The sequence below is a fragment of the Varanus komodoensis genome, unplaced genomic scaffold (assembly GCF_004798865.1).
Source record: "Varanus komodoensis strain SLA01 unplaced genomic scaffold, ASM479886v1 scaffold4, whole genome shotgun sequence".
Lineage (NCBI taxonomy): Eukaryota > Metazoa > Chordata > Lepidosauria > Squamata > Varanidae > Varanus > Varanus komodoensis.
In genome coordinates, this window is record NW_025335941.1 from 14,881,252 (window position 1) to 14,895,343 (window position 14,092).

Sequence of the window (14,092 nt, forward strand, 5' to 3'; positions counted from 1 at the left end):
TCCTTGCATACTCCTCATCCTTGCATATATCCGCTTTTCTCAGCAGGCCATTAAGACAGATCAACCCTTCTCTGTCAGAACAGAGTCACAGCTGCAGAACATATTGGTGCGTTCTACTTATTTATTTATTTAAAACTATACTATTATGCAATGGCTGAGGGCACATTCTGTGTATATGGGTCATCAAGAGTTGTCGATCATTATTTTTATCAAAGCTTATAGCAGGAAGCCTGCTTACAAGGAGTTAAGATTGACTACAACAGGGCCCAATGCTACATGGGAGAGCAGCGTCTTCATATCTGATATTGCACATATTCAGTGACATGGAGGACACACAAGAGATTGGGTGATAACACGTACTCATAGCCAAGTAACTGAACAATGGATCATGAAACATCAAATAGCTCTTCATCACGTCTATTTCCTTGTCTCCGCTCCTTTTTATTAAAGTTTTGTTTCTGGATAAGTCAGTTATGCCAGTCTTCATGCAGGTGGTCAGGGCCCTCCCCAAGCTGTTCTAACAACCTGAGGTCATACCAGAGGTATGGCCAACAAAGGGGCAGACTGGAAACTGGGGAACTGGTGTCACCCAGCTCAGGGTGAGTATTGCCCCTGGTCCACCCAGTGGGCACAATTCCACTGATGCCTCAACTCATCATCCATTCCCGCTTGCTCTGCCTGGGGCAATATGGGCCACACGGCCTTTGCGATAGCACAGGCTGTGAATCCCTCTGAGGTTTGCGCTAGACCTGCAGAGACCATGCAGAACAAGCTATAGTATGCAGAGTGGGAGGGGGAACGTATGGCTGCTATCGTCCCTTTAATATGCATGCAGCTTTTCCACATAGATGTGACCAAAGCGGCTCACACCACCAGAAAGGTTATATAAGAACCGGAATAAGCATCAGGAAATTATTACAACGAACAGTCTAATAGCAATTCATTTCCAAAGATAATACAGTAAATCAGACTATTCAATTTAATTATATCAGCATCCTCATGTTTCAGATAAATTATAAACCAGACAGAGGTTGGATCCAGCCTTATTCAGGATCAGTGGAATCAGTGAGGCAAAACTGAGTCATGAGTAATATAGGGTGCAATTCAAGATTAGATGGGGAAAAGCTTACAATTCCCAGCATTCTGGGATACACAGGCTTAGTTTGACACGTAGACAGGACTGCACGTTTAAGTACCATTAACTTCAAATATATTAGCATTTATTTTTTAAACTCTCATCTAGGTTTTAGGGGAAATTCTCCAAAGCAGCATACAAAATTAAAATAATAAGACACAATAAAACACTAAGAATAAAATATTAAAACAATAGACTAAGGGCACAGTTCATGAGGCCCCAAACTCAGAAACTTGTGAACATCAAATGTGAGACTCGGGAGCAGCTACCTCTGCCATGATGGTGCCTCACAACCTATGTTTTCTCTAGGCAGCCGTTTTCAGCTATCTTGTTTAGGGCCAACAAGGGGGAGGGAAGGATGTTGTGGTGCCCATTAAAACTGGTGCAACTTCACAGCTCCAACTTCCTTGCTGCCCTTTCCAGCTGCCATGACCCCTTTCCCCCTCCAAGGCCCAGCTGCAATCTTAGCAGGAGGCAACTACTGTGGTTCTTTCTCATGCCAGCTGTGAGTGGGTGGAGTGGGGATGGCAGTGGCTTGGACTCTGGAAAATCGTACAGTCTCCCATACAAAGTCAGAAGGTCGTATGATTGCACCCTAAACCAGTAAACCATGTTAAGCCTGGAAGCAGCTGAGTGGCAAAAATAATACAGTATCAATAATTCTTCAAATACATACTCCAGCATCAGAGAATACTTCCAGATGAGGCCTATGTACGTACCTCTTCTATGAAATTTTGCAGACAGTCCAAATTTTACAGTTTTCAAATAGAAGCCCTTCCCTGTTTATTCTCTAGGACTTTTTTTCCCTTAGCAGCAAAAAGCAGCAAAATACTTTTGATTGTTAATACTAGCAGCCCTCCATGAGAAGGCACACAGTTTGGGTACCCTAACATCTTCATTTTAGCTTCTCTAAAGCTAATTGTGGGTGATATATTGTATCCATGGACCATACTTCCCTTAATCTAAGGAACTAATGTTGGTTCCAATAGGCCATATTTTTGTAAGCAAAATGAATGGCTATAATTACATATTACAATGATTAAATTTAGGTACTTGAAGAAAATGAGACAGACAGATCAAAACTGGAGCAAAGTGCAACCTTCGCTATTGTTACTTTCACATGTAATGTTAATTACAGTAGTACAGGTGAATTTATAAAGAGGAACATTCCTGCCTTTCCTTCTGATGCATCAGTGTCTCCCTTTCTCGTTTCCAGTAGGTTTTACCATCTGCTCCAAGGTGCACCATCCCACTGGCAACCAGCTGCAGGGCCAGGGGAAACGCTCGCCTCTCTGCTTCTTTGACTTTTTCAGACAAGGCCTCCTCTGTGTCTTCTGCTTTTACGGAGGCAGGCTCTTGCAAGATCACTGCTTCAGGACTAGTATCCTCCTGAAAGAAAGTTGGGGAGAGAGAACCGTGATCCAGAAAGGGAGAGTGATCATGGGAGCAGTAGCAGAGAAACAGATAGAGCAGTGTCACTGAAATGCAGCCCAGAAAGAACAGAGAGCAGGGACCTCAGTTACCAGACAAGGAGCAGTTGAATGTTCAGAAAGATGCAAGACAAAGGACCTATCTTGGAGGTAATAGGCATGTTTAGAAAAGGGACAGAAGAAAGCAGGGGCCTACAGCAGCTTGGCAAGACAGGAAGTGGTGGGTGGAGGTTCTTACTCAAGAAGGGAGTCAAGACAGCTTTCCTGTGCCTGAATACTAGAGTGTAAGCCACTCTGAATTCAGTGGGCTTACTTCTGATAAAGTCATCCACACTATTGTGTTCCTGTTCACCATGGCTATGTGTGAAAGTTGGACAGTGAAGAAATCTGACAGGAAGTAAATTGATATGTTCTAGACATGATGCTGGCAGAGAGCTTTGTGAATGGACTGACAGAAGGATCATCAAGTGGGATCTTAATCAAATTAAGCTGAACTTGCCTTGGAAGCAATCATGACAAAACTGAGGCTGTCGGAATCAGGGCACAGACTCACTGGGGAAGACAAACTAGGGAAAGTTGAAAAGGAAGACCATATAAACGAAGCCACATAAAGAGAGCCACAGCTTTACACTAATAAGAGCTGGACGGGTGGGACATGTTTTGGAGCATTCATGAGGTCATCGTAAGTCAGAAACAGCTCTGATATGACAGCTTGCATCAACACTGCGAGCCATCATGGTGGTTAGAGTATTCAACAGGGATCCAGGAGATCTGGGTTCTAATCCACACTCAGCTATGAAGCTCACTGGTGCCTTTTGGCCAGGCACAGACTCTAAGTCCAGCCTACCTCACAGGGTTGTTGTTGTGAAGATAAGATTGAGAGGAGGATAATTATATAAATGGCCTTGAGTTCCTTTACATGAACAAGGTGGGATATAAATATAATTATAAATTAAAATTTAAAAATCAAGCCTGAGAACATGGGCTGTCATGTTTCATATCCATGTAGGTTGCTCTGAAAGCTTTTCTAGTTGAAGGATGGATATTAGTGGTATAAATAAAATACACACATAATACTGTTACAAAATTAAAACACTACAAGAGACTGATGATGATCATATGTTGGAAAATAGTATCATCAGGAACTGGGAGGTCTTTGAGACTTCGGTGAGATGGTTACTTTGCATAAAGTGAGTTACGCAACTGCAATATTGCATACTCCCAAATTCTGTTAAAGAATCTGTGAAGCCCTGACAATTGTAAATGCTCTAATGAGTAGAGTTACTCCAATGAGGCATGTTGCCTGCCAGAGGAATTCTAACTTGGAGATGTGCAAGAAATACACAAGAAAAATACTCACCAGTACAAAATGCACCGTGCAGCCAGCAACACTGTCAGTAGAAAGTGTCTGCTTCTGGGCATCTCGTCCTTTAGTTAACAGTGACAGCGATGGATAAGTACTCAGAATTTTTCCTGTAATTATTAAATCCCAATTCAGAATTATCAAAATGCATGGGCATACAAGAAGTACTCCATGCCCCTATTTTACTGGGACATCCATTTCTAGTGTTTCAAACAGAACAAAAACATAAACTCACCAAGTACTTTGCAATTTTTCTTTTTACATTTTGTATTTCATGGGTATTTTTTTCACACACTAAATACAGAAACATGATCGAATGAACTTAGTTTAAGGTACATGAAGAAACTGGACAGACTGGATGTAGAGTGAGGAGTACACCCTTATTTCTGAGTATTTATTACGGTAATAGTTTTGGTCTTAATTGCTTACCATTCCATTTTCTAAGGAAGTTACTAGTCAAAACTCTCCTAAATCCTGCCAAACAAATCAGCTCCACAGAAAATTCCTCAAGGACGCTGTCAATTGTGCCATCATATTCTGATCGGCTTCCATACAGTTTATGGTCAATTACCTGAAAAAATTAAGGTAGAAGTCTAGAGTGGGCACCCCTCCAAATATCCCACCCTTAAACAGATAAACAAGGATGTTTATTGGGGAACACTTAAGTTAACACAGTTCTGCTGGCACTGTATTTCTATATTTCAGCTTTTAGGGTATATGGAGCAATTTCATCATTTAGAGATTAGACATTTGGAAGCCATAGGAATCTACAGCTTCTATCAAAGAGTTTGTGGGGCTGCAGGCACTTCTCTGTTCAGAGCATATAGAGACACACTGCACTGCCTTCCCAGTTTCTGCAATATATGAGGCTGTCCTCCATACATAATGATGGCTATTTAGTATATAATTAGGATTCCTTTCTCTTAGAATGTTCAGGTATAACTCTGCTATAGGTGTATACTAAGCACATCTGGTATTAGAGTAGAGCAACAATGCTCCCGACAGTACTGGCAGTCACTGAAGAACCTTGCTTGTGTGCACACACACCAGAACTACTTCCCCGGGGTGTGATTCTATATTGATGGTGAGAACTTGTGACTATGACAATATAATGGGTATGGCCAACTGAGTGAGTCTTCACCACCTGAGTGACTTCCAGTAGAAAGGACCAGTGGTGGCTCCAGTTTTTTTGGGCAAGATGCTCTCCCGGGGTCTAAATGTAACACTACCTAAAGAGAAAAGGGCCAGGTGACTGGTGAATGCCACTTCTTCCCTTTCATCAGACCAGGAGGGAAAGGAGCAGGTCTAAGAAGCTCCAAGGGTTGGAGGAAGTATGCCCACTACCAGAATGTGAGCCTCAGCAAATCCCTTGTGATGCCCACCCACATTCTCATCCTAGCCCTCATGACTAAAATATTCCTCTATGCTCCCAGCAATGTGGCATCATCTGGTGGAACAGTGATTCTCATGCAAGTGTGCATTTGTGCATATGTATGAGAGAGAGAGAGAGAGAGAGAGAGAGAGAGAGAGAGAGAGAGAGAGAGCGAGCGCGAGCGGTGGGCACAGCTATGCTGCTAACAGTGGTAGCACTACTCATAAATAGGGCAATAGTAGATACCTTCATCTGGAATTCACACATCAGGGACCCCTAAAATACAGCCAATGGGAGTTAACGCTTCTGTTAACACAGTTTCCATTAAGTTAATTAAATAACAGGTGTCTATTTCTTCCTGCAGGCAGAGCACATAAGGTGGCTAATGTAAAAAAAATGTGAAAGCATATCATAAAATCAGCAATGCAGTAATATAAAAAGTAGGCAAAAACAATAAACTCAACAAAAGCAATAAAAACAAAAAATTAACCTAGAGTTAGTCCAGCCAAAGCTTGCTTAAGCAAAAACATTCCCACTTGCTGGCAGAGGTGAGGGAACAGATGGAGCTGAGTGCTATATTTTGTAGGCACCAATAGAAAAGGCCCTCTTCTCATGTGCCCTTACTGGTTACAGCTCAGAAGATGCTGGGATGTGCAAAACAGCAGTTGCTCACCTTAGTGGTTGCAGTTTCATGCTGGGGGACATAGATCTTTACATATTGATGTGTCTGTTTGTTTCAAATATGCATCTCCTGCCTTTTTTTTTTTTTTTTGGTATAGTATAACTTGCCTTGAAGATGTTTATGATCTATTGTTCTGCTACTAAATACACTGAGACAAATATGCTGGAGTAAGTGCTATGCCCATTTCTGCTTCTTGCAAAGTTAAAAACATGCCCATTCCCTAGGATTTAAGCACTGTGAAACTGGAACCCTTTCCATCTTGCAACAGATTGCTTCTTTATCCGAACTGGAAGAAACCCAGCAGAACAGGCCCCAGTTGGCTTTTGAATTAACTAGCTGGCACCACTACCTCATGGTTCATTATCATCCAAACATGAGGCCAGGTGTAGCATTATCAATGCAAAGGGCAGGAAAGTATTCTAGGTGAAGCTGATTCCCAGTATCACAAAATGGGTGCTGCTCTTTTCTTAGTTTTTAATGTGAAATTAACAGAATGTCCTTCTTACTCTGGTGGGGATACCAGCCAGGGTTGTATTCTTCAGTTCTTCTACCCCAGACCTGTTGGCGATCACAACAACTATTTGTGCACAGCTTGCTGGCTCCTTGGCGTAAGTGAGAAGTGCTGCAAGGCTCGTACCTCAAATTGGAAGAGTAAACACAGACAGTCTCTATTATACCCGGGAAACATGTGTCCAAAGGTACAGAAGATGACATAGATTTCCTTGAACAAAACAAACACATGTTCTTGTCAACCTCTCTCTCTCTCTCTCTCTCTCTCTCTCTCTCTCTCTCTCTCTGTATCTGCTGAAATTTCAGCTCCTCAGCTACAGAATTACTAAGAATTTAAGAATTTAAGAACTGGATTTAAAGAAAGCTTGGATGAATTTAACCGTAATGCTGTCTACATGACAGCAGTAACAATTGGATTGTACTTTTGGAGCCGAAAAGGCTTGCTCTGATATTCAGACTGAAACCTTTATATTTCACTCAGTTTGTTATACACAATCTTTGTATTATCTAACAAACTAAAAGTAACAATAGTATCTTAAAAATGAAAAGAACTGTTTACGGAAAATTAAAAGCTGCCTGATTTTAACCATCTGCTTCTAATTTTTTCCTTATCCTCCAAAACACGTTCTTAACATTACACCCCTATCTACATCAACTTGACTTGCCTGTTAAGGCTAAGATTTAGGGATGAACTTGGATGCATGCTTTCCCCCTTTTTAGGAGCCAGGGTTGATATTTCATTGATGCTGTCTTCTGTGGAGAGCCCAGAAGACTAAAGCTTGTCCATTTTCCTAACATATGCAAGAGAAATCCCATCATGACATCTTACCAATTTGTCTTGCTTCAAAGTTCTATCCTTAAAATGTAAGGATGCTTCATAGGCATGTCAACTAAATGGAGCCGAGAGTATGTTAATAGGAATACTAAAGAAGAATTCAGAACGAAATTCAAACAACCTGTTATGAGATTTGGGCAATGGAAATTGAACACAAACATAAGCAGTAAAGGATTATTTGAATATTCACATCAATCATGTCTGTCACTAGTCAAAGGCAATTAGACATAGGTTAAGTATACACATACCAAATGAAAGCCTCATCAAACTGACATGACAAAATTAGTAATTTCCATTGCACAAATGAGCTTATATGGTTGTAAAACTGCAAGATCACCTGTTCCTGAGATAAGAACAGCTACTTTTGCTTTGCTTTTCCTGGTTTGGGGTTGACCATCTTCATTGGGAACACTCTTCAGAAATAGGTATTGGTTTTGTAGTAACACTTCAGAAAGATTCTTGATTTCTACACGAGGATATCCTGGAGAAAGGAAAGATGGTTGCCTGAACATGTTTAAAATGCAGTAGCTAAAACTATTTAAATTTAAAAATCAGCTATTCTATTGATGGGATAGCTTTTCTTAATGTCAAACATCTAGTGAAAACTTCTTAGCACTTTCTCCTTATTAAGTTAGGCATATTCATGACCCATTTAAGTCCCATTCATTTCAATAGGCCAACTCAAAGTATAACTAAAGCTTAATTCAACTCACTGAAGATCACACCCTGTAACTTCCTTTTATTTCATCAAGAAAAGCAACAATTTAACATGCCATCCTCTGCCTTCAGTCAGTCATTCCCAGGTCCCTCTGAACTTAGTACCAGGAACTTAGTCCCAGTTCCTATTAAACTCAGTGCAGCTGAGCAGATGCAGGCATTCATATGCATCATTCCAAATGATTACAAAGCATTTCTATTTTTTACATGTGGATAATGTGAAATGAGAGGTAACGCTCTCACATGAACAGTGCATGTTAACAACCACCTGGAGTTTTGGATCTCATGTATATATGTGCATTGGTGCTATTCCAGCTACAGCATGAAGATTACTAATAGCGGCCAGAGATAAACATGGTTTACACCTTCCTCACCCTCTCCTTGCATCATGACTATGAAAGCCAAATTTACGCTTGAATTCCCTGTCACAATCAAGTTGTGCCACATCTGCCCTAGAAGGCCAGGGACAACTTTCTAAACACTGAAGATTTTCCTGGATGATGATAATTATTCTGGAGAATGCAGTCGTTAAATTGTGATAGGTTTCACCCAAACTTCAAAAATATAATGACACTTCTGCAGAAAGAGATTTAAGCCAATTTAAAGTATTTCAAGACTTTTACTGAGCTTGGTAAGAAAATGATGCCTCCTTAGGAAATACTGTAACCTGAAATATGTTGGATGACTTTCCCAATCAGCCATGCATCATCATATCTCTGGACCTCCTTCAAGACTTGCTCAGCAAGCTCCTTCTGAACCACCAGGGCAGCTCCAATTCCACAGTTAAACATTTGACTCATCTCCTCTTCTGAGAGATTTCCTTCTTCTTGGAGCCAAGAAAAGATTGAAGGAATTGTCCAATTGTGGGCATCTAAAAACAACTGAATTTGTCAGGAACAGAACCATTCTTGCACAGCCAATGTAGTTACAGACTTTATTCTGTTTCTGTTAAATCCGTGGCACAAATTCCTCTTTCCAGCCTCAAATCTCATTGGCAAAATTTCAGATTATACTAAATCACACAGCAATTATCTGTGAGATAACAGAATATGTGAGGGAGAAGAGGAAGGTCCTCTCCAAAGGGATATTCTAGTCTTTCCCATCAAACCCTGGGACTAGGTTGTGAAAGTGAGCAGTCTTCTCTAGGAACAGGTTGATTTGTTTGGTTACTTTAAATGTATTTGCTAGAATGACTGCTGCCAGTAACAGCTGAGGGAGAAAGAACCTTCATGACAAAGGGTGATGTAAAGTATCAACTGGCTCCAGATCACAGCTAAAGCAACACTTCAGTCTTTCTTGCTTGGCAGAAAATGTTGGCTCTAGATTGTCCTAAATCTAAATCCCATAGTGAGTTTTCCATGTTCCTGGTGCTTGGGCCCCAATCTGCCATTGCTGGCCTGAATGTTCCTATCAGCTCCAGTTCAGAAGAGGATAGCTAGATTCCAGCAAGGGAGACCACAGTGCAATTACTCTCCTGAGGATCTCTCTGCCAAAGGACAAGATGAAAATATTCCCTTTCTTTCCATCTGGGCACACCAGGCCTAAAGACTTTTAGATGTTTACATGAAAACTGAAAATGTTAGTTTCAAAATACCATTAGTGTTGTCAACCTAAGGCCAAAACAAACCCCAGTTTATGGTGTAGTGTATATTTTCAACAATATATCATTTCTTTTTTCTACTCACCCAAAACTACACTAAGCTGTTCAGGAAGGATATGGAGAAAACTTCCAAGCAATGCTCTTTCAGCTATATGAATGTAGGCTTTTACATTTCCTGAACGAAGTACAGGTAGCAGGGCTTTGCTATAGATTTTAGATGGGATTAGCAACTGTTCTCCTGTGAATGTGTAAGGAAAGTAATGTTAAACAGAAGATAAGAACATATGTATGTGCCCAAATATATGTGTATGTATACATAAACACACATGCATATGCAAGGAGCCTATTACTCTTCCCCCACTATTTCTTTCTGGGGCAGAAGTGTAAAGTTATGCATGCAGGGGCAACAAATCCCAACTTCAAGTATAAGCTGGTGGAATCTGAGCTAGTGTCAAAAAGACGAAGAAAGGAATCTTGGCAGACAGCTCAGTGAAAACGGTGACACAGTGTGCGGCTGCTGCAACACAGGTAAACTCCATATGAGGCACAAGTAGGAAGGATTTCAAAATAGAACTGCCAATATCATAGTGCCCTTCTACAAATCTATGGTGCAACTGCACTTAAAATACTGCTTACTGTTCTGGTTGCCATGCCTGAAAAAGGTTATTCTATAGTTGGGAAAAGTATAGAAAAGGGCAACTAAAACGATCAAGGGACTGAAGCAGCTCACCTATGAGGAAATGCTACAACAGCTGAGGTTGCTTAGCTTAGAAAGAAGATAAGACATGGTACAGGTGTACAAAATAATACACCGTATGGGCAAAGTGAAGAAACAGAGATTTTTCTCCTAGTCTCGTAGCACTATAGAGTCATCTCATGAAGCTGATGGGAGATAAAATGAATAACTTCAAACTACAGTGCACCAGGTGCAGGCTAGACACAAGGAAGAACCTCCTAACTGCCAGAGCATTATGACAGTGGAACCAGTTGCCAAGAGAGGTTGTGTGCTCTTCCATGCTGAAGACATTCAAGAAGAAGCTAGACAGTTTGGATGATGTAACTGGTGTCCTGCACCAGCAGCGGTTTGGACCCAATGGCCTTCTTGGCCCCTTCTGGCCTTACTACTCTATGATTCTATGATTCTCTATGGTAGCCCGTGGACAGCCAGCTGGCCATGCTGTGAACCTAGTACTGGATCCAGCATGTTTTGTTTTGTTTTGTTTTTTGTATGGTCTTAAGCAAAAGGAAGACCTTCACTAAGCAAGCCTGAAGGCGCAATAAAGCAGGGGTGGCAGCTTCAGATGGTCTTACAAATCCCATAATCGTGCCTGAAGCCACACGTTCCCCACCTCTGTAAAACAGCAAAAAAAAAAAAAAAAAAAAAAAAAGCAGGCAGCTATATACTACACTATTTTTAATTTGCTGATAGCTGTGTTGAATTTCTTTCCAAGCCATGTTCAGAGTAAGAATTTGGTAGATACCGATATACCTAAAGTAGGGTGATCACATCCAACAGGAACCTGAGAGAAATAGTGTAAGGATGATGTTAAAAGAATCTTCCTCACAAGGCCAAATCCTTGGTTGTGGAGGCCTGAGGAAGCTATTCCAATTAGGATATCCCCGCTGGCAATCCTCTCCTGCTGAGGAAACTTCATTCCTCGTTCTACAGCACCAACTGCAAAGCCAACAAGACTGCATTCTTCAGGGAAACATGAGTCAGGCATTTCATCAGTATCTCTTCCTAGGAAAGAAGGAGAAACCACCAAGGATAGATAAGCCAGTTCCAAGCAACTTGCTTTCCCTAGAAATATGCTTAAAATAGAGATAAGATAAATAGAGATAAGAAGCATTCTTAATGCAATTAGAAGCAGAGATTCCCAGTGTCTGATTTAATGGGAAGAAGAATGTTCATGAAGGTCATCAAAAGCACAGAATGGAAATGATGCTGCCACAATATGCACACAGAAGCCAGATGCACCATGAAGTCACCTCTCTTTCTTCCTCTCTCCCTCTCTCTCTCTCTCTCTCTCCCTCTCTCTCTCTCTCTCTCTCTCACACCAGGTTTCCACTGTTGTGCTGCACTATGTTAAACCAGGAATGAAGCAGGCATTTTTTCCATCCCCTCCACCATTGTTTATCTGATGTCATTAATTTCCACAAGTGTAGGAGGCCAGTTTAAAGCACTGTAAGTTGTCCTACCATCAATAAAATTTATAGCTGCTAGGTTACAAGGAAGAGGTTTCAAAAAAATTCAGAAAAAGTAAGTTGTGATACCAAGGAAAATACATCCTGCTAGTTCACAAGCTTCAGCTATCCCATCTCTGACTGCTTGAGCAACTCCAGCATCCAGATTTCCACATACAAAATGGTCGAGGAAGAAGAGGGGCTTGGCTCCCTGAAACAAGAGGTCATTGACACACATGGCGACCAGGTCCTGACCAATCATATCATGCTTACTGCACAGCTGGGCAATCTGCAATAAACAAATAAGTTAGTCTAGAATTTTAATACATATGTATTGCTTTTGTATAACAGTCTATTTTGGAGCCTTGATGGAGCCAGAACTTCATTGGGAATTGTTTTTTTTTTTTTTCTGCCAACAGAAGATGCCCTACAGTAGAATGGGGAAAAGATCATTCCTGGTCTATTATGTAGCCACACCCACTGTTCAAAATCTTCTCTGGTGGGCCCTTTAGAGCACATATGAGGAGGCACATAAAACTGTACAGGATAGGAAAGGAAGGGAAAGTTCTGTTATGTGAGTGGATGTCTGCCTGCACAACACTAAGTGAAATTTCAAGTTATTGTCTTATTCCAAACCCAGTTCTTTTTAGATGAACAACTGATGTCTGAAAAATTGCTAGGAAGGCAAGGGAAGGAAAAAGAGTGGGAAAGAAAAATAGTTTATTGAGATCAATACTACATTGCCATTGACAAGAGTGAAAAAATGGACTCCCACAGAGAGTCCACTGGGGGCGAACAACAACAACAACAGCCGCCACCATTTACAATTTATGCAGTCATACAGGAAATACATGCAGCATGTAGGTAGCCCCTGAATGGACTACAAAAATGGCATCTGTACAAGATGCTTTTATAATCTATCAGTTACATACATGGGGGATCATGTACATAGCCTGATAGAGCCACATTAGGGTAAAACAATCGGGTTGAACACAAAACAAAAAGAGGAAAGGCAAACATTAGCATGCCTAAGGTGTGCCCCCAAAGGACAGGCCTATTAGCATTTCTAAGGTGTAACCGTGGGAAGCAAGACTTGTAACATGGACTCCTGACCAGATCAGGAATCCCAGCTTAAGTCTAAAGCTGTTCTTACAGTGTCAGGCTTTTAGCAACCATATTATGGCAGAGCACTTGCTCCTTTTGTCCTGACACCATATAAAGTGGATGAGCTGTGTTCAGCTTGCTGGGTCTCAAGTTGTGTCAGCCTTGTCTAAAAAGCAGGATATGTTATAATCTGAAAACAAAGTGAGATATGAAAAGGTCATTCATCTTGGTACAGATCTGTAAGTATCTCACTGCATCACTGTGTAAATGAAACACTAACATAGTATTAAGAAGTCTTCTGTTTACCTTCAGTTTTGTCCCAATGCCTTTAGTTTGCATTACTAGAATGGGATCCCTGTAACCAGATGCTCTCAAATCAAAGGAGGCAGGAATACCCCCCTGATGGTCACAGGTGCCTGCAAGAGACATCCAAGTCAAAGACACTGTGGACAATGGCATTTCCACTGAAGACTGATATCACTGCCTTCCTTTGCAAATCCTCATACTTATAGCTCAGTCAAGGGTGGGTGAAATGTTGGAAAGGGCGAATATACACAAAGAGGGCAATAGCAGTTATCCTCGCATGAATGAAATGTCACTCTTCCAAATTCTTATGCATTTGATTTACACATGTTTACGTATCATTTGATAGGAAATAACATGGTCTCTCTAATAACCTGGAATGCTATTGGTTGGTTCTCATGATCATGGAGGAAAAATAAGTCACAGTGGCTTGTTCAAGGGTTTATTATTATTATAAGTGGGGTTCCTAAATGTTGACAAGCCAAGTCAAGCCAAAATCATATAATGATTTCAATTAATCATTTCAATTAATAAATATGAAATTTATATATTTTCTAGGGTTTCAAAGTGGTTTGTAATCTTGCTCACTTTGGTTACTCAGGCAGCTTGCAGGCGGTGCTCATACAGAAAATGAGCCACAGTGGCTTATTTTACCTCTGGGATCATGGTCCATTTGTTAAATGCCTCCTTTGAAAATTACTGTGTTTGTGAGGGAGATTCAGGAAATCAAACCAAGGTGACTTGCTTTAATCAGTGATGCATGCTAACCACCATTTCCCCAATTTCTCACCAGGATGCAACTTGTGTTTGCCACACCCAGGCAGGATGACTAACTTTCAACAGTCCATGGCCCTACA

General features: G+C 41.0%; 1 protein-coding gene across 1 annotated transcript in view; it reads right to left on the bottom strand.

Annotated features, from left to right (window-relative positions):
• Positions 1-2,131: 2,131 nt before the first annotated feature.
• Positions 2,132-14,092, bottom strand: part of LOC123029413 (trifunctional purine biosynthetic protein adenosine-3-like) — a 28,033-nt gene continuing 16,072 nt past the window's right edge. Inside the window, exons 12-21 of the mRNA XM_044442393.1 lie at positions 13,239-13,348; positions 11,919-12,117; positions 11,134-11,385; positions 9,730-9,882; positions 8,712-8,915; positions 7,654-7,808; positions 6,489-6,584; positions 4,358-4,499; positions 3,926-4,038; positions 2,132-2,524 (exon numbers count right to left, since the gene is read on the bottom strand). Of these exons, the coding sequence (XP_044298328.1) occupies positions 2,288-2,524; positions 3,926-4,038; positions 4,358-4,499; positions 6,489-6,584; positions 7,654-7,808; positions 8,712-8,915; positions 9,730-9,882; positions 11,134-11,385; positions 11,919-12,117; positions 13,239-13,348 (1,661 nt within the window). The 3' untranslated portion in view covers positions 2,132-2,287. The remainder of the gene's footprint in view (positions 2,525-3,925; positions 4,039-4,357; positions 4,500-6,488; positions 6,585-7,653; positions 7,809-8,711; positions 8,916-9,729; positions 9,883-11,133; positions 11,386-11,918; positions 12,118-13,238; positions 13,349-14,092) is intronic.